Here is a 19412-nt window from a genome sequence, read left to right as displayed (position 1 = left end):
CAAATTTAAAGTGATGGATCAAATGTGAAACACATTGAGTTCATTCAAATCCAGAATTTATGTGCATTCAAAGCTCTTATACTCGTTTGAAAGATAGCCAAGTCCTCTGTGTATGGATCTGCAATAAACGTCTAATACCAAAGTTCTGAACTTGTGCCACAACTTTTGTCAAACAATTGACATGCAATAGTATGTCAACTAGATAAGTCATCTCAAAGATAGATCAATGCCCAATGCAAGTGAACTGTTTATAGCCTTCAACCGAGTTTCAATAACAGAGCTGAACCATGTCTTTGAAATGCAATCCAAAATTCCATGATTTACAGAATGTTTGCCAATATGGTGTAAAGCTTTAAAACATGCAAAAATCCCCCCAATTCATGATAAGGTAATGGTGGGCTGATCTTTTTCCAAGCAGTATCAGCCGCCCAATCCAAGAATAGCAATAAGTTTAGTAGATAGAGAACTTCTGTCTTGATAAGGATCCTGCATTTTAGGTTATCAGAGGTTATGAGAGATGTTCTGAATTGGAGTTTGCAGACAACCAGCAAAGCCCATGCAGATACAGATGCTTCTGACTTTTGCTCTTAACAAATTGATAGTGGAAAAGGATGAAGATGCTCATGAATTCCGAGTTCTGAACTATGTCTATAAGAGTCCTCAGTTGAGACTTTGAACACACAACATTCACTTGAATTCTCCACTAGTTTATAACTCTTAGGCAGGTATTGATACATGAGTTTTTATATGATGGCCGACCGGGTAATTTACAAGGGCTAGGTGGCAAACCTTGCTATTTTGACGGTCGGGCATCATATAAATTCTCTACATACATATACACAGCCAAACAATAGGAATAAAAATTTAACTCAGATTCCTGCAAGGAAATCCAATTTCATTCATGCACAGGTGCCTCGATTTGGATGCAATCTGTCAAGGCTTTAATCCTCATTTGAGCACCAACATTATGGGCAAATTGGCTACTTCAGAACTGAACTAAACTTATTAGAGGTCTAATGATGGAGGAATAGTCAAGGAAACTGTCAATAAGTAGGAAACTCAGTTCCAACAGAACTACTCCTTGTTGCCATTAAGAGGGTAAAAGTGTACTGAACCCTAAATCTACTGCATTGAAGGGAGGAATCCTCCCTATAGAACTAAGGCCCCGTTTCGATCTGGATTCTTAGAATTGATTAAGTCCAAAAAATGATTATTGGACTCGAAATTACACCCCGTTTGTTTTTTGTTTTAAGAATTGATTTTGAGCAAAACTCATATCTGGACTCACAAATTTTGAGTCCAATAATCAGTTTTAGACCCAATCAATTCTCAAAATCCAACACAATTAGGGTTAATGCATTTTGAGTTCAACAATCAGTTTTGGACAAAAAATCAATTTTCAAAATCTTAAAAAAAAACAAAAAAACATGGCCTAAGCTCCCATTCCAATCGTATTCAGTGATGTACAAATCTCTTGCACCTACCTTACTGCCTTAACTACTGCATCTGTGTATCGCACGCCTACAGGTTGAAGTTCTTTCTTAATTAACTTAGGCTTCATTTGTTTTGGAATTTGAGAACCGATTGCAAGTCCAAAACTGATTATTTGCCACAAAATTATCCAATAATCAGTTATGGGCTCGCAATTGGTTCTCAAAATCCAAAACAAACAGCAGTGATACTCTCTAAGAAATGCTAAAAATTTTATAACTAAAAGATATCAGTCATGTTCATGTCTCCTCCCACCTGCAGTGTACACGAAGGTCTATTTGAACATACAAAACCCTGTAATTAAAGGACATGTTTCAGCCAATTCCTGCATAAGGCATCAGTACTTTCACCATAAAACTTTCGAAAATGGTTATAAAGTACGACATAAATGAAGATTAGGGAAAATGGATGATAACTTCATATCAATGTGTTAGATACAGTCAATGAACTCGCCCACACTGGGAACAAGGTACACCACGCCTTCCATATAAAGCTCTTTGTGGGAAAGTCTCTAATATCTCGTATACTTGCTATGCTACATCTATGGTTAGAATTTTTCACTTTGATAAGGTCCCAATTGCTGTTGTGGTCAACAAACCACACGGCCAATTCATTCATCGAAAAATTTGGTACTGATGAAAAATGAAGTTACAATGAAGTTCCGATGATCATACAAGCCTTCTTGGCTTGGTGCACCCTTGTTCCTACATACATGTGAAGCAGCTTTAAGTTCTAAAAGCTAATTTTCTCTTGGTATTTTTTGTACTACAAAACTGGGAAGATTACCGTTACAAGTATAGCGTCGCTGAGGAGCCTCATAAGAACAGTAGATCGATCGTTAGTGGAGCCTGTTATGATGTGAACTGGTTGATGCCAAAAGAACCATGATCTCCTTCAAATCAAGGGATTTGTCTAAGATCCTTTACATTGTTACCGCCATTAAAGCAAATAAATCTACAAGCTGTCCTCTGCTTCATCTGACACCTCTGTTTCCTCTGGTACATTCAACTTTTCGATTGTGGACTGCCAAAAATACAAAACATTACATGAGCCAATTATATAGAAATTTCAAATTCCCTTGCTGTTTGCCATATTCATAGAATTCCTGACACTACATAAGATACACAACACTCTTGGTCTTCTATCACACAACTGGCTGCAGATGAATGTTTTTACCACTAATTTCTAGGTAATTTTCATTATATTTTAGGCATTTAATCAGTGCCGTTATTTTTATAATTTTTTTAATGCAGCTGTTATATTTTATATCTCACCCTTTCTCTACGTTTTGTAAGATGCCTCAATATATAACAAGGGCACAAACCGAGGGTCTCGCTTCACCAATCTAAAATGTCAATACGGACAGCATTTCCTGGGATGTTTGGATTCGTAAAACAATAGGGTGATTAAACCACAGTATTAGGCATCCTATAATCATGTCGGACGTATATGTGTGGTCTTAAAAACGTAACATCGAGGCGAGCGCGTGCGCGCCAGGCGGGGGGGGGACGCTTGACAGCATGTTATTATAATAAGTAAACAAGAGACCTTGAGATCATATCAAGGACCAAGTAGGGCATGTCAAAAACTGTCATAACTCGTATAAGACCGATCTGACGATCCGTAACTCAACACACTTCAATCATTTTCCTTTTTTTCCTTCAGAAAGTTACACACTCAAGCATTCAATGTCTGAAATGGTAAACCTAGGAAACCCAACATGTTGACGCATTTGTAAAGTTATATGATCCAATAATTAATAATAAATTTGATTGACGAAGGCCAAGCTATGTCTGCAGATACCATCCAAAACAAATAGAAAGAGACCTGGGTCAATAGTTGGCAACAAAATTGATACTTACGTGCCCCCACCCCACTCGGCTGCAGTCAAACAGATGATGGAGTGGCAAAATCTACCAAGTAGAAGAGAGTGGAAGTCCAACTAACATAGTGTTGCTCAAGAGACGGTGTGTACAGTTATATGATAATGATGGAAGAGATATTATTATATAATTATTAGTTGATAAAAGCATAAATATAGAAAAAAGCATCTAGGACAAATAGGAATACACTAAAACCATATAAACAATACTCAACTCAACTCAACAAAGCCTTTGTCCCAAACTAGTTGGGGTCGGCTAAATGAATCCTTTAGAAAAATTTCATGAAGAAGGTGAAAGGCATCTACCCAGCTCTAATCCTGGCTCTAGTTGGATTCTTCTACGTGGATCATTTTTTTCCATTTTATCCTATCCAAGGTGATGTTCTCTATTATGTTACTAGCTATCAAGTCTTTCCTCACTGTTTCTACCCAAGTTGTTTTCGGTCTGCCCCTACCTCTCTTTTTACTCCATCAATTTGGCACGAGTCGCCTCTTCTCACCGGAGCATCCAAAGGCCTACGTTGGATATGTCCAAGCGGTGCTCTCTCATCTTAGGTAGAAAAAATATGGAGAAAAATATTTCAAAACCTTCATTTACCATTTCTCTTCCCTTTTTTGCTTACTCTTTTATAGCAAACGTATAGTTTTAACCTGTATCGTTTTTTCCTTTTTCCACTATGTGAATATTAAAATTATAGCTATAAGCATTTGCATTTATCTAGACATTTATCTACAATGTTATTATATGCTCCATTTCAAAAAACAATGTTATTATATGCTGTATGGGCATGTCATAGGTCATCCTGTATGACACCTTGTGCTCCATGCCTGACAATGAAGAATGAACTAGCACAAATCATACAGTGCGTAGTCAGCCACATTGATGAAGCTCAACTGTTTTTTTATGGCATAGGGTATCCTCACCCCATTTTAGGGCGGGACTAAATGCACGCAATCACCCGTAAACCACGTGCATCGGGTAATGACAAGGTGAGTTGGTACGTAATCATAATACAAAACATCAAGGAAAAGGAAAAGGACAAGGTGAGTTGGTGCTTACCTTAATAGTAGCAACGTCGGCTGCAGATGGTTTCAAATCCAAAGCATGTCCAAAATGAAACATTGCTTTCCCGTGCATGCCAAGCCTCTTATAAATCTTTCCCATCAATGCCCACACACTGCTTTCACGAGGAGCATTCTCTTTCAGCTGCTCTAAATCGTTCAAAGCCTCATCAAATCTTTCAAGACTTAATAGTATGTTTGCCTTCTGATACATGGGTAGTGGATTCTTCTTATCTGCTAGAATAGCCTTCTCGATCATCTCAAGTGCCCCCTCATTTCTCTGCCAGATAAAGAAACACGAATTCTCGTGAAGAAATTCAAAAGCAAAAGAAAATCTTGACATCATTAATTTTGGATTCGAACAATTGTCCTTGGTTTGCTTGCACAATGTGTGCAAGAATCAGCTATTTAGTGAAAAATAGGATTTCATAGAAACTGTTCTGTAAGGACCAAACCTTTAAAGCATGTAAAGCCATTCCTAGATAACACATGAGAACAGAAGAGCGTGGATTGATTTGGAAAGCCTTTCGGAAATGATGCTCTGCAAATTCATACTTCTCTTGGCGAAGGTATACCATCCCAAGGCCATACCAGGAGTTATAATGCCTAGCATCTATACGAAGGGCACTTTGGTAGCGCTTTATTCCATTTTCAAAATCCTCCAAGGCCACATACCTGTTGATGAAAGCAACCAAATACGGTAAGGATATAAACCCACAAGTAACAGCTGCACGAAACAGCTGAAATAGCGGGGAGTTATAACTTATGGCATCCTAGTATAAACTAAATATTATTTTCAAGTAAGAAATGGTAAAGAACTAATGGGTTTCCATACTCATGGCCACAGAGCGTGTGAGCATAAGCAAATCTTGAATCTAGATGAACAGCACGGTGGAAATTTTTCAGAGCAGTCTCATGATCTTTCTGCAAGCCGTAGCAGTTTCCTATAGCACACCTGCATGCCCATTCCATTAGTAGGAAATACTTTGTGACAAACTTAGACGTAGAAGATACACAGATACTATATGATGTGTTAAGATAGTGTTTCAAAAGGCAGTTGGATTGCTGGAAGCATGTTGACAGTGAAACTTTCTAACAAAATGTACTCGATCTGGATACAAGCTTCACCAAAATTTTGCACAACAAAAAATAATGAAACATGCCTCCTTAGAATCCTCAACTCCAATAGGACCAGAGAAAGCTCATTTGGTCGAACCTATCTTGGCTAAGTCACTTGGGTAACTGGGTTAGGCTAAAGATTAGCAAGTTTCTATGTGGCTACTACTTTGGCTAAGGATTGGCCTTCTAACTCCAAAAATTGTTGAGGTGGAGTGCGCAAATCAAATTGACTCATTAGTAAAATGAGTTGACTTGCCAACAACTAGATAGTTTTGTTAAAGTAAACCCAACAAAAGACTAAAGCCCTGTTTGTTTTGGATTTTGAGAACTGATTGTGAGTCAAAACCTAATTATTGGACTCGAATTTATGTTTGGATCCCTAGCAGCAAACATTAATGCCCAAAATAAATGGTTTAACCATAGCTCTGCCAGGTAAACTCCAACCGAGTCAAAACTGTGGCACCATACCCAAAACAATTTTCTCTTTCGACCAACACAAAAAAAGCACTAACCCAAGAACACTAGCGTGACTTGCTTAGCTAAACTAATGGACATAACGATCACATCTACCATCTGGCTATGCAGGCACAAAGGCACTTAATGCATTTCGTTTATCAAAAGTGGCAGGCAGTAGGAGTGAGCAGCAACAAAAATGACAGAGTAGGCAATTTATGATTTGAGGCATTAAAAAATAGTAACGCTCCAAAGTGCACCCTATGTAGAACATATATGAAACTATATGCATGAATAGCTTGCGTAAAGATCCATAAATCAAAATGTGGAGTTTAGCACACCGCATTAACTTAAGAGATGGTATAAACTTGCAGGTGAACTTTTATTTTCCGATCGGGTTGGTTTTCTTCAAGGTCGTTCTTGCAGCAACTGAGATGGATAGGTGAAAACCTACAACATTACATATTTTACTCTATTAATAACTTTAGTTTTGCTAGTTAACAAATATACGAGCGATTTTATATGATTATATTTTCTATTATTTTATACCATTTCATGTTAACCACTCATAAAATATTAGAGAGTCTGCTATACGTATCTTGTGCCTTATCTCATGGTATCCGACACACAAACGTATTCGCGTCTAAGATTTTAGAAAATGCCATTTGTATCTCCATTCATGTGCCTGTGTATATCAGTATATGCATTCATATCTGGCTATCATATACAAAAAGTGCACAAGAAAGATTGAGCCTGGGCCCCGAAGTACTGCGAAAGAGAAGATGAGCATTTGCCCCAGTGGGTTGTACTCAAGAGTGTACTGTCGATATCAGGGGTTCGAATTTCATAACTCGGGTATATATTTTATGTGCATGCGTAAGATTTTAGACATACATACATACATGTCTGTCTGCGTATCTATGTATTGGGGTGATGTATCTGAGGGAGACCTCAGCTAAGCTATATGAGCTAGCCACTACAAATAGCACATCAAGCCATGTTGTTTGAGTCATCCAACCCCTTCATTCCATAAAAGCTAACATAAATACTGTGCTCCTAACAAATCATCTCCATAGGTTCATCCTAACCATTCGAACTAGCACAAAATGGACCCATTTTATAGCCGTCCATTTTAAACCTCCACAAATCAAGGCTTAGCATGATCCTATGGAGATGACTTCTTACGAACACCTTATCTATGTAAGCTCCTATAGAATCAATATCTAACATAACCCAAACAACATAGGCACCTACCCTATTTATACTCCCTAGCACAGATAAGTTATCTGAGGTCTCCCTCGGATACATTTATCTTTTTTTTTTTTTACCAACACCTTACATTTTATTGATGAATGAAAAAACAAAATACATGGGGGGACATAGCACCTTACCTCAAACCCTACAAACAGAAAAAAACCTACAAAATTTGAATGCTAGGATTCTAGGAATACCAAACAAATCACACCTCATAGCACCCCTAGCCAATTTAGGGAGGTCTCTCCACTGATAGAACATGCTATTACCTTTATTGTCACAAGCAAAATTTGCCAGGGAGTTGGCTACCTGGTTAGCCTCTCTATATTGATGAGATATCCTTGGCTTAATATTTAGAAGAAGATCTTGAAGTTCCTGCCTGTAATATATAATAGACCATGGTGGATCCCTCATGGTATTGATCACATCTATTAGCACTTTACTATCTGATTCAAGCCAAACCTTAGAAACTCCCAGGGCCTTGCAATACCTAAGTCCGTCAAGAATACTTCTCGCTTCCGCTTGTAGGCTAGTGCTGACATCATAATAATGTGTAAAGGCAAAGATCGTCTTACCCATATAATTTCTAATAACTCCGGTACCACTAGAAATTCCGGGATTCCCTTTAGATGCACCATTAGTATTTAGCTTTAGCTCTCCTCGCGCCGCTTTAACCCACACCACTTTCAATATCTTGGGAAAATTGACCTTTTTAGGAATAATGCCTATAGCACTTAACGCCCAACATTCCCAATGAGAACACTCTAGGGACGGCGTGAAGGATTTAGATAACAACTTACACCATATCGATATATCATTAATGATTACATCAATAGGCTTGGCAATTCCCTCCATACGTCGTTTACATCGCTCCCTCCAAATCTCCCAAGTTATTAGGGATGGGATGACTTTCAAGGTAAAACCATAATCTGAATTTCTTTTCCTCTTTGATATTTCAAACCATTGCAAAATCCTGGCACATATAGACTGGTTGCGTATAACGGGAACTTACAGAATGTTGGCAAAATCCAAATCACTCTCAACAAAAGCATGATCCAACTCTTCTTCCTTAGGCACAGCGCAACATGTGCACATAGATGGGGAGGGAATGAACATGTCCTTGAGTCTGCTATCCACGGGAACAGCTCTCACAAAAAATTTCCATATAAAGCAGCTGATTTTAAGACGAAGATCCTCCCAAATATAATTTGCCCATCTTTTCTTTGGAAACTTGCTCCTCACCATATTCCATGCAGAGCTAATATTAAATTGACCTGAGTTATTAAGGACCCAAACTAATTTATCCTGTTTATTGGATAAATTCAAAGAAGAAGCTTTGATGTTGTCAATCACACCTTGAGGAATGTAACTCTCCACTCTCGCTAAGTTCCATACTCCAGCCTCATCAATCACATCTTTAACACACAAATTCAAGTCAATATTTGCCCTACGAGTTACATAATCAACAAGAGGCTGATTGCCAAACCATACATCAGTCCAAAAAGAAACAGTCCCTTCTCCAATGATCCATCTGCTACTATTTGTCCATTCTTCCTTCAATAAGAGCATATCTTTCCATTGCTTCGAATCTCCAAATTTTCTTTCCGTCAAATAAAAGCTTTTACCCTTCAAGTATCTAGACTTCATAAATTCACACCATAAGTTTGACTTTAGGTGCAGATTATGTATGCTTTTAACACTGGAGGCATTGCAAACTTCCTTCAAGGACTTTATACCAATGCCCCGTTCCTCCTTGGGTTTACATAAACTATACCTCGAATACATTTATCTACTCCACAGATCTGCCCATTTTCCCCTCCACAAATGGAAGGGTTAGGATGAGCCTATGGACCTGATTTTTTGTAGACACCCTATCCATGTAAGGGCCTTTCAAATGAATGCTTTAGATCACTCCAAAAATGTGGGCCCACATGAGTTTCTGAGCTCGAGCTTAGCTAAGCTATCTGAGCTTGAGCTCAGAAACACTTTACTATATATATATTGGGAAATGGTTTCTGAGCTCGAGCTCAAATAGCTTATTTGAGCTAGAGCTCAGAAATAAGGTAGGTGCCTATGTTGTTTTGGTTATGTTCGATATTGAATTTATAGGACCTAACATAGATAGGGTGTCCCTAAGAAACCATCTCCATAGGATTATGCTAAGCGTTGATTTGTGGAGGTTGAAAATGGACGGCTAGAAATTGGGTCCATTTTTTGCCTCTACAGATCAAATGGTTAGGATAATCGTATGGAGATGGTTTGTTAAGAACACTCTACTTATGTCAGGATCAATGGAATTAATGGGTTGGATGAGTCAAACAACATGGGAGATGCCCTATTTAAAAACTCTAGCTCAAATAAGCTATTTGAGCTCGAGCTCAGAAACCACGCCCCCTAGCTCGAGCTTAGAAAAAGTTTCTTGCGCTCGAGTGCTGGAAACAGGGGTGGGGCCACTTTGGGGGGGGGAGTGAACCTAAGCATTCATTTGACAGGCCCCATCATGGATGGGGGGGTGTACAAAAAATCAGCTCCACTGGACCATCTTAGGGTGTCCATCTGTGGGGGAGAAAATGGACAGATATTGTTTGTCCACAAATCTGCCCAATTTTCACCCCACAAATGGACACCCTATGGTGATCCAATGGAGTTGATTTTTGGTGGACACCCTATCCATGAAAGGGCCCATCAAATGAATGCTTTGGACCCCCCCCCCCCCCACACACACACACAAATGTGGCCCACCCATGTTTCTGCACTCGAGAGCAGATAAGCTTATCTGCGCTCAAGCGCAGAAACCCTTCTCTCTCTCTCTCTCACTTTATTTATATATATATATATATATATATATATATATATATATATATAAAGTGAGAGAGAGAGAGAGAGAGAGATTTGCTAGGCAATTTCCCAAAAAGCCATTTCACTGCTGACTTTTGCATGACAGAACAGCCACCTCAGATTAATTAAATGAATAAGACAAAATCTGGTAAAAAGTGAGCCTGTGTGGTTGTTTTCTACTGAAAAAATCAGCTGCGAAATAGCTTTCCGCGAAATTGTCTAGCAAATCCCATGTGTGTAACTATGCATGTATGTATGAGAAACTGCATTAACACTGAAAATTTGGCATGGCATGTTGGTCATATGTGTAGACATAATCATAGCAAACTAGAGGAGAAATGCAATGGTCTTCCCTGATTTGCTTTGATTATGTTCACACAGGACAAACTGACATGGTTCCATGCCAAATGTTCAGTGTTACTGCAATTTCCAATACAATTAATTTTGATGACTCTATCACTCTAGTATTGGGAACCCCGGTCCGTCTGGGATAGGCGGCATTACTAGAAATCATCTTTGCGCAACCAAATTGGTCTATTCATGTCCTATTGGCGGTACGGATCTAACGAAGCTGAGGCATTGTGCTTCGACATGGCACCAAACTTTAGACAGAATCAGAGGTGGAACCTTTGATTATGGAGGAAGATTCAAAAAAAAAAAATGATTGGTTGGATACAAGCCAAGGAAGCCTAACCGTGGAGATTTACAAATGCCACTAAGGAATCCGGACAAAGTTCATGGATCTGAGGTTTCGTTTTAACATATTAGCTCTGATTTAGCCGACACTTTGAATTTATTGTTGATCCGCGTGTCCTGCCGTGTCCGACACGACACGCGTGTCCACACTCCTTTGGACACTTTTAAGTGAGTTAATGTGGGTGTGTGGTCACTTATTTGTGCAATAATCAATAATTTTATGTGTATGTGCATATCACCATTTCTAGATTTTTAAATGTTGTAATGTCAGACATCTCATATCCGTGTCGAAACTCGACACATGAATCCATATAGATAAATTATGATTATATATACTTTCTATTTTAGCCGTGTCCCCGTTTCTAAATTTTGGGGGTTTGCCGTGTCCAACACTCCGTGTCCGTGTCCACAAATCATAGCATCTTAGGCAATCTGCCAACAATGTCACAGATGAGTCAGCTCGAGCATGGTGTCTAGGGATGCAATGCCTACTTCTGATTCTTATCCTATGGATGCAGTCATTTGAGTTGGTGCTCAGATTCCTTTTTTCATTGTCTTTTCCTTTGTAGCCATCTCGGCCCTTTGTTTCTCTCTCCTCCCTTCATAAAGTTCAATGAAATAAAAGGCATGATTAACCTATGAAATACACACACACACACACACACACAATATATATATATATATATATATATATATATATATATATAAGTTTTAAGGACATACCAAGCTTGAGGTGATAACCTGTCAATTGAGGATAGCTCTTGAGCTAGGTAGCTTAACTTCATCTCTTCCTTCAAATGCTGCAAAAAGAATCTCTTTTAATGAAACAAGAAGTAGAAGAAGCAGAAAATGTTCTTCCAAATTTTGACATAATAGATGCATTTTAAAGAAAACATATGAAGCTAATGAAGATCATCACCAAATGAAATGGAAATAGTTCAGAGGTTCAGCACGCGCACTAAACAACACTAGGGGCATATATTGCCATGGGCCTGGAAGTAGGACTCTCTTTGTAAGCCTTTGACCAATGAATCTATGTCTTTAGCACCTTTGAAAATAAGGTACCAGCTTGTTGGAACTTAAGATGGGAGAAGTGGGTTCAATAGGCAAGAGTTGCTTATTAGTAATTCTTACCCTATCGCAAAGGGTGGGCTGTAAATATAGATTAGATGGCACAGTGGTATTATCAGCTAGATCATTTGCTTTCTTGGTTTCTTTCTTCGTTCTAAAAAATTCTTATATTCAACTCAACTCAATGAAGCCTTTGTCCCAAACTAGTTGGGGTCGGCTACTGAATCCTTTAGAAAATTTTCATGAAGAAGGTGAAAGAATCTACCCAGCTCAAATTGACTAAGTCTAATCCTGACACTAGTTGGGTTCGTTTACATGGATCATTTTCTTCCATTCAATCCTATCTAAGGTCATGTTCTCTGTTATGTTCCTAGCCCTCAAGACTTTCCTCACTGTGTTTCTACCCAAGTTATTTTCGGACTACCCCTGCCTCTTTTTACTCCATCAACTTGGCACAAGTCACTTCTTCTCACTGGAGCATCCAAAGGCCTAAGTTGGATATGCCCAAACCATCTTAAGCGGTGCTCTCTCATCTTCTTCTCAATTGGTGCCACCCCCACCTTTTTACGGATGTCTTCATTTTTAATTCAATCTAACCTTGTGTGGCCGCACATCCAAGCCGCACATCCATCTAAGCATTCGCATCTCCGCTACACTCATCTTATGCACATGCTGTTCTTGGTGGCCCAACATTCTGAGCCGTAAAGCATGGCTGGCCTCACAGCTGTCAAAAAAATTCTTATATTCAATTGTTCAAAAAAAAAAGTAAGCAGCTTCTGCTAAGAAAGAGAGTTACCAGAATGAAGAGATCGGCATGGTAATAACCAATATAATACAAAATATACATAAGAGTGGAAAGATACTTACATAAAGAACAGTGGAGTAGATATCCATCCCCTCTAAAGAGTATGGTGATGCACGGCGAGCCAAACTAAAGGCACGATCCGCCTCAAAATAATCTACCAGCTCAAAATATGCTTTTCCTACCTACATAGGGTATTTGCAAATGTTGCAGTGCCATAATGGAAAAAGTACACGTGAAATGCTAATTTAAGTACTTAACAACAGAACCATATGAAGAACAGATGAAAGGCATGGTATAACAAAACTGTCCCCAGAGAAATCGCAAGATAATATCAAATCTAACAAGAAAAATAAAAAGAATCTTGAGCTGTTTATAAAAAAAAATAGATGGAGTCAAGAACCTTACATTGAGAGCTATATGCACCAAATTCTTGAAGACCTACGGAGTTCTTTTTTTCTTTGAATGGCAAGACCTACAGATTTCTAGTGTTTGTTTTTTAGTGAAAATGAAACTAACCAATATAAATACAAAAATCCTCATTCAAACCTACCAAAAAAAATCCTCACCCAAAGAAATATATTAACTCAACAAACTTACATTTTCAGCCGAGCAATTTAACTTTTAAACTGATTAATAAATGTCAAATCTATAATTAAAATGGCACTACAGGCTTTCCTTATCTGAGTTTATAAAGGTTGGGACAACAATTTTAGTTTTATGTTTATACAATCCCCATACGAGTCTAAAAAGTAAAATATCCTCTTCATAGCTTTCCTTTAAGTAAAACAATAGATTCTTCTTTACACAACCAATATCCTACATTTTCATGCATACCATAAATTATATATGTTGAATGATGCACAATTCATGGGAACGTTACAAGCATACCAATTATCTTGCACAAATGAGTTAATCTTTATCTTCCGACTAATATTGAATGCTATCATGTTAAAAACTTGAACAACTGTGACCATTCAAAAAAAACTTGAACAAGGATCTAAATCTTCGAAATAGGTGAAAACGTGGCCGTCGGTTCACAGAAAGATAATCACCTGTGAAAGCACCCATCCTGTATTATACTGCTGGTGTGAAAGCTTAAGATAGACTTCCAACGCTTCCTGCTCGATTTTAAACAATATTTGAACATTAAAGGCATCAAACGAGAAAAACTAGTGACTATTTTCAACAACCATAATCGTATACCTGGCATCTATATAAACATGAAAGCCTGTAGCCTTCTCCGAGTATCCGCAAGAGGTTCAATAGCTCTAAGACACCAGCAGGTACTCTTGAAACATGTGGCAAACTGTTTGTTCTCTCCCGTTCAAGTAATCTATCATCACCTGATCCCGATACAGTAGACGAAGATGTTGTTGTATTATCTGACCGAGCATCATCAAAAGCCTCAAGAAGTCGCCCTACAATAAGACCAACAGAAATAAGCTCCTTCAACAATCTTCCACTGATTCATCAAGTAGCAGTTCGAAAAAAGATAATCGAGTAACCTATTTCTAGCAATAGAATGAGATTTGATATAGTTCTGATCATGAGGACTGGGAATTATGTTAACCTACCTACTTAAGGAAGCAAATAGCACGTAAATTTTTTACTAAACCAGGCCCAGGTGAAGCAAGAACGCATCAATGCTACCTGGGATTTCAACATTCCGAACATACATCCAACTAAACAAGCTCTAACCAGAAGGAACGCACTAGTGCATACAAGTTCAAAACAAATTGAAACCAGGAATGTAGACACCCCCAGCTTGGCTCGTAAGGTTATGGGTGAATTCTCTTGCGGAAGCATTCTAGTGACTTGCCAGGGACCGTTGGATAGTGTATACATGAACAACTTAGCAAATATGGGTTGTACAAGTTGCACATTCTTATTAATGGCCAAAAGAGCCACACACACCTACATAATTGATAAGAATATATGAAATATTCATGGACAAAGACTTTAGATATTATCTCCAACTTAATTAAGGATGTCCAGGTTGGCCGGAGACAAAAAACCACGGAAAATGAAGCTGTATAATTCCTTTAAACAATTTGCCACATTATCATGAGCTCTTCACCAACCCAGATCGGTGATGTGATAGTTGAAGCAGTGTAAATTGGCATGGATTAATGAACTTCCATTAGTTTAGAAGTTTCATGCTCACAGGAAGTTACAGCCAACCTCACCCGCAAATTTGCCTGTTAATATTCTCAAAAAACCCCTCGGCTCCATCTGATCTCCCAGAAGCAGAAGCTAAAGTAGTTACAGACTATAATGTCGAATATGCGTGGTTCTTGACAATGGTGAGCCGTGGTCAGAAGATGAAATCACCTAAAGTCCTGGCCCCACTTCTGGGACAGAATTTGTCTTTGGGTCTTGTCTCTGTACAAACCTATATACAGGTGGGCCTAGCAATGGAGAGGTTCAAACCCACGAATTTTGGCGTGACGGACCACAACTAAGCGATTTCTGGTCATCTCTCTCTCTCTCTCTCTCTCTCTCTCTCTCTCTCAATGAGAGCTCATAAAAAATCAGGATTTAGAATTGACTTTAAAATCAATTGCTAAAGACTGAAACAGCGGGCTCCAAGCTAGCACCACTCATGATGCAAAAAACCAACCTATACAAGGGGCTTTGCCAACCTACTAATGGGTTAGATATGACTTTTTCTTTTTTTTAGTCAAGAGCAGCATTCTCCCTTTTATCAATCTTGAATTGAATAAGACCATCAAGGACCCATTTCAGAAAAAGGATATGTGGACGGAAGAAGATCCACGTCCCATATTCCTAAGCAAGAATTTGACCAACGAGGAAGTGGTAAAGGGAAGATCATAGTTTTAAAACTTCCCCACGTCATCATGGACTCCCCCGAGTTGACTCCCTTATACCTTGATTGTATTCCGCATTTTTGCCTACAGAGTCGATAAAAACTCTTTTTGACTCTCCTGAATTATGTTTTTGTCCGTCAACCAAGTACTTGACTGCGTCGTGCCGAGTCGACTAGGATTTTCTTCGGCCGCGTTTTGACCTGCATCCGCATTTTTTATATATAAAAGATGAAATATTTTATTGATACTATAATAATTACAAAGGGGACCAGAGGTTCCACTTAACATTACATAGTATCGGGAGGACTGACCAGGGCATACCCTGAGTCAAACCAGTGTAGCTTTACACCTAAAAAAAATAGGAACTTTCCCCTACCATTTCAAGCCAAAGGCCTTCCAGTACAGTTAATTCACCTACATCCCTCATTTTCCTTCACCTGAAACCAGCAAAATTTAGGGATCCAAAGACCTTATTACCGAAGGAATCCCAATTCCTTTAGGGGCCTTTCTAACTCCCTCCTCGAGCCGGCTCCCAGCCTATTGTCTAACCCAAAGACTATCAAACGATGATCACAACAGAAGCAACCTCCTAGATATAGCAACTAAGAGGAGCATTTACCCAGTTCATCAAGAAGACTTTGTAGAAAGGAAATCGGTAAAGTCACCATTTCCAGATTCCTGCCAAAAACCCCAGGGGTTTCTTCGAGCTTCGATCTCATCCTCAATATAGTAAGTAGCCATCTCCTTCGAGAAATCCCATGTTCTCTTCCGATTTCTGCTATTCTCTAGAAATCCGTTAATGGAGGCCAATCTTTCATCATAGGACATCCTTCTTATCTTGTGAAGGATATTTTCCAGCACCATGAGTTCCATGAATAGTTTTCACTTGCGTCCCCCATGGCATGACGATAATTCCTGCTGCCCGGGACCTTGATCGTCCATCTTTATTTACCAAAGTATGATGGATACACTTAAATCATTTCAAAATCCAGTCAATTAATAAGATAAGATACCACTGCCTTATGAGTAGGCCTGAAAGAGTCCCTGAAGATGTCCCATCCCAAAAGCCTAGTGCAGAAACAATTAAAGTTTACTTTAACCGAGCCGTCCCATCTTAGAGTTTTTCGCACCTTCCCAAGAGAGACCTCCACGCGTACTGCCTTCATTTTGAAGATACTAAGAAGAAAGAACACTAAACAACCCAGTGACTAAACTCCAACCCGTTTAGAGTGGACCCCAGGCTAGAATAGCGACCAAAACTGAAAGCACCCCCCAAACCAAGCAACCCATAGTTGATATAATCCATCTTCACCTCAGGATTCTCCTCTACAAGATAGCCAGAGAGGACCAAACCTGCCAAACTTGAGATTTTTTTGGACTTTCAACAGACTACTGTTTAGCCTTCTAGCTCCAGCCTTTAATACAAAGGATTTCCCAAACAAACTCTCATAAGGAGACTTACCTGGAAACTTGACCCCATGAGAGGGTTGAAGCCAGGAGCACGAGGTTTTCTGACTCTAGAGTGAAGACGAAATGAATTGTCATTTATAGGTGCAGTCAACAAAGCAATATTTTGTCTAGGGGATTTAGATTTAAAGTTCTTGGGGCCCACCAACAATTCAAAAGCGTCTGCACATCTATCTTTAGGTCCCGTCACATCTTTGACAGAACTGATTAATGGCAAACTCTTGGATGACCCGCCTAGAATGATTAAATTTGAAATTTGAATCCCAAAAGGGATCCAATGGCTCTCCGGGTGTAGAGTACTGACCCGCCGAAAGGCATTCCGCCGGCGAAGAAAATTTTTCTTTCGCAAGATCAACCCCAATAGTATAGGATCGGTCTAGAATTCTGAGAGTAACACCAAAGATGGGGAAGATCCAACGAGGGGCTAGAATTTTAGCCGAGACATAACTCATACAATTCCGGTGATTCCCTTCCATCTTGGTTTCTACTACCTTGCCAAAGAGACCTCCCCCCCTAGTGCCTCCACCGTAGAGACAGCCCATGCATGCAGGGGAATGCCATGGAAGTGAACCCAGAGAGCTTCCACTCCTTGAATAAAATCCCCTGTCCAAGGGGAGAGGGAGAGCAAATGATTGTCCAAGGCCACAAAGCCTTTAGCGAGGACTTGTAAGGCTTGAGATTCTAATTTAAAGATAAAAAGGACTTCATTCTGCGCAAACACGGAAGAGCAATGTAATGATGGGATTTCCCAGAATTCCTGAGCCCATTTCCAGAGCTCCTGCAGAGTCATCCACATTTTGAAACACTGGGGAAGATATTAGGGGAAGCAAGGAGGGGAGATTCCGCCGCAGAAAGCAGAATGAGGTGAGACCTTCACGTTCGGTTCTTCTCATGCCTCCTTGGTCGAGATCTAACGCAGCAGTGCTATCCCTACCTATTCTTCCCCGCCTGCTCAGGTTTGGGTACCAAGGTTTCAAATTTCAGTTTCGGAATGTGTTTTGTCCCTCACCGAAACCGGAATTTCAGCCGAAATTTTGAAATTTCGGATGAAATCTAACGGAATCAAATCAAAATAATATTTTATATAGTAAAAATTTCGACAAAATTCCCGAAATTTTGGGAAAATATTAATTAAAGCTGAAAATCCAGATTTTTTGGAGATTTTCCTGAAATTTCGGTAGGGAATCAAAATTTAGACCGAAATTTTGTATTGTTTCGAGGATACCCAATTTTGATTTTTGGGGTTGACCGAAACCCGAAATTTAAAACCTTTTTGGGTACTGGGTGAGGATTCTTCCGTGGGTTCCTACTTCTAGTCGGCGAATAAAAGGAGTTGCAAATGTCACTCTGGCCTATCACCAGAAGAATCTAAATGGAGATGTGTCCTAGTGTGTGAGCGTACTTGTGTGTTAAAGGGGTAATTTATTTGGGCTGCTAAGTAGTAAGTAGAAGTAGAAGCCATAGGTGAAGGTTTTCACGCCTTGCTGCTAAGTAAGGTGCAAGCTAGCTACTTGCTTGCTAAAGGTGCTTGCCCGCGGCTATTTGTGGATCTGGAGTTCTGCCCTATAGTTGATTGTGCTACTTTAAATCCTCAGTAGTGGGTATTAGGTGAGAGGGCGGCTATCTCATAGTTGTTATTGTGATTTCTAGATACCTTTTCCATGCTTTAAGAAGCCATCTACGCACCTGATAAGTACCAATATGCAATGGGGGAATTGGTCCCATTTTTGTGAGCGAATGCATAGATACTTGTACATCATTCATCATCAAAAAAAGATACTTGTACATCATTCGAGCGATTTATTTGTCAGAACTTTCCTTTATTCAATCTGTCTTCCTCTACGAACCTTCCAATCTATGGATAAAATACGAGAAACAACAGAAGACAATAAAGCCACCAAAGATGCCTAAAGCATTTCACTTTGATCAATCGATGGTCAGTTAAGGCGAGTGAAACGGTTGCTCGCTAAAGAAAACCAAAGTTCCAATCCAATCAAGGAAAGAGATAGATCACATCTTGGCCAAATGCCAATCCTCCATTTTTTAAAGAAAAAGAGAATTTAGTTTCGAGAACGGTATTTTCTCATTTCTTTCTTGTAGTAAGAAGACACTAAGACCATGGTTTTAAATTTCGACCGAAATTTCGGATTTCCATGGGGACCGAAATCGAAATTCGCCGAAATTTCAAACGGCTGAAATTTCGGTCCGAAATTTCGTTTTAATGGCATTTTTTATTAAAAAAAATTGTTACAAAATTTCGGAATTTTGGTCCGAGATTTCGAAATTTCGAAGCTTAATACCAAATTTCGGTGGGGTCCGAAATAGGTACCGAAACCGAAATTTTAAACCTTGACTAAGACGCACCCACTACACCTAGCATGGTCCTTCCCCCATAGAAGAGCCACATATCCAAGGTTGACCAAATCATCATTGTTTGATCAAGGTG

General features: G+C 39.2%; 1 protein-coding gene across 6 annotated transcripts in view; it reads right to left on the bottom strand.

Annotated features, from left to right (window-relative positions):
- Positions 1–1884: 1884 nt before the first annotated feature.
- Positions 1885–19412, bottom strand: part of LOC143850573 (cell division cycle protein 27 homolog B-like) — a 31345-nt gene continuing 13817 nt past the window's right edge. For 3 of the 6 annotated variants that reach the window (XM_077359812.1, XM_077359806.1, XM_077359819.1), the window contains 8 exons: positions 13875–14089; positions 13724–13789; positions 12734–12853; positions 11519–11595; positions 5271–5390; positions 4891–5110; positions 4434–4715; positions 1885–2514 (listed from right to left, as the gene is read on the bottom strand). In XM_077359812.1, the coding sequence (XP_077215927.1) occupies positions 2446–2514; positions 4434–4715; positions 4891–5110; positions 5271–5390; positions 11519–11595; positions 12734–12853; positions 13724–13789; positions 13875–14089 (1169 nt within the window). In that variant the 3' untranslated portion in view covers positions 1885–2445. The remainder of the gene's footprint in view (positions 2515–4433; positions 4716–4890; positions 5111–5270; positions 5391–11518; positions 11596–12733; positions 12854–13723; positions 13790–13874; positions 14090–19412) is intronic. The other 3 variants (XR_013236009.1, XM_077359810.1, XM_077359816.1) reach the window with 3 other exon arrangements.

Source organism: Tasmannia lanceolata, unplaced genomic scaffold (genome assembly GCF_043159265.1).
Source record: "Tasmannia lanceolata isolate RefF3 unplaced genomic scaffold, GAP_Taslan_0.1 ptg000003l, whole genome shotgun sequence".
NCBI classification, from domain to species: Eukaryota; Viridiplantae; Streptophyta; class Magnoliopsida; order Canellales; family Winteraceae; genus Tasmannia; species Tasmannia lanceolata.
The sequence above is the reverse complement of the archived record's forward strand: the minus strand, read 5'-3'. Positions and strand labels throughout refer to the sequence as shown.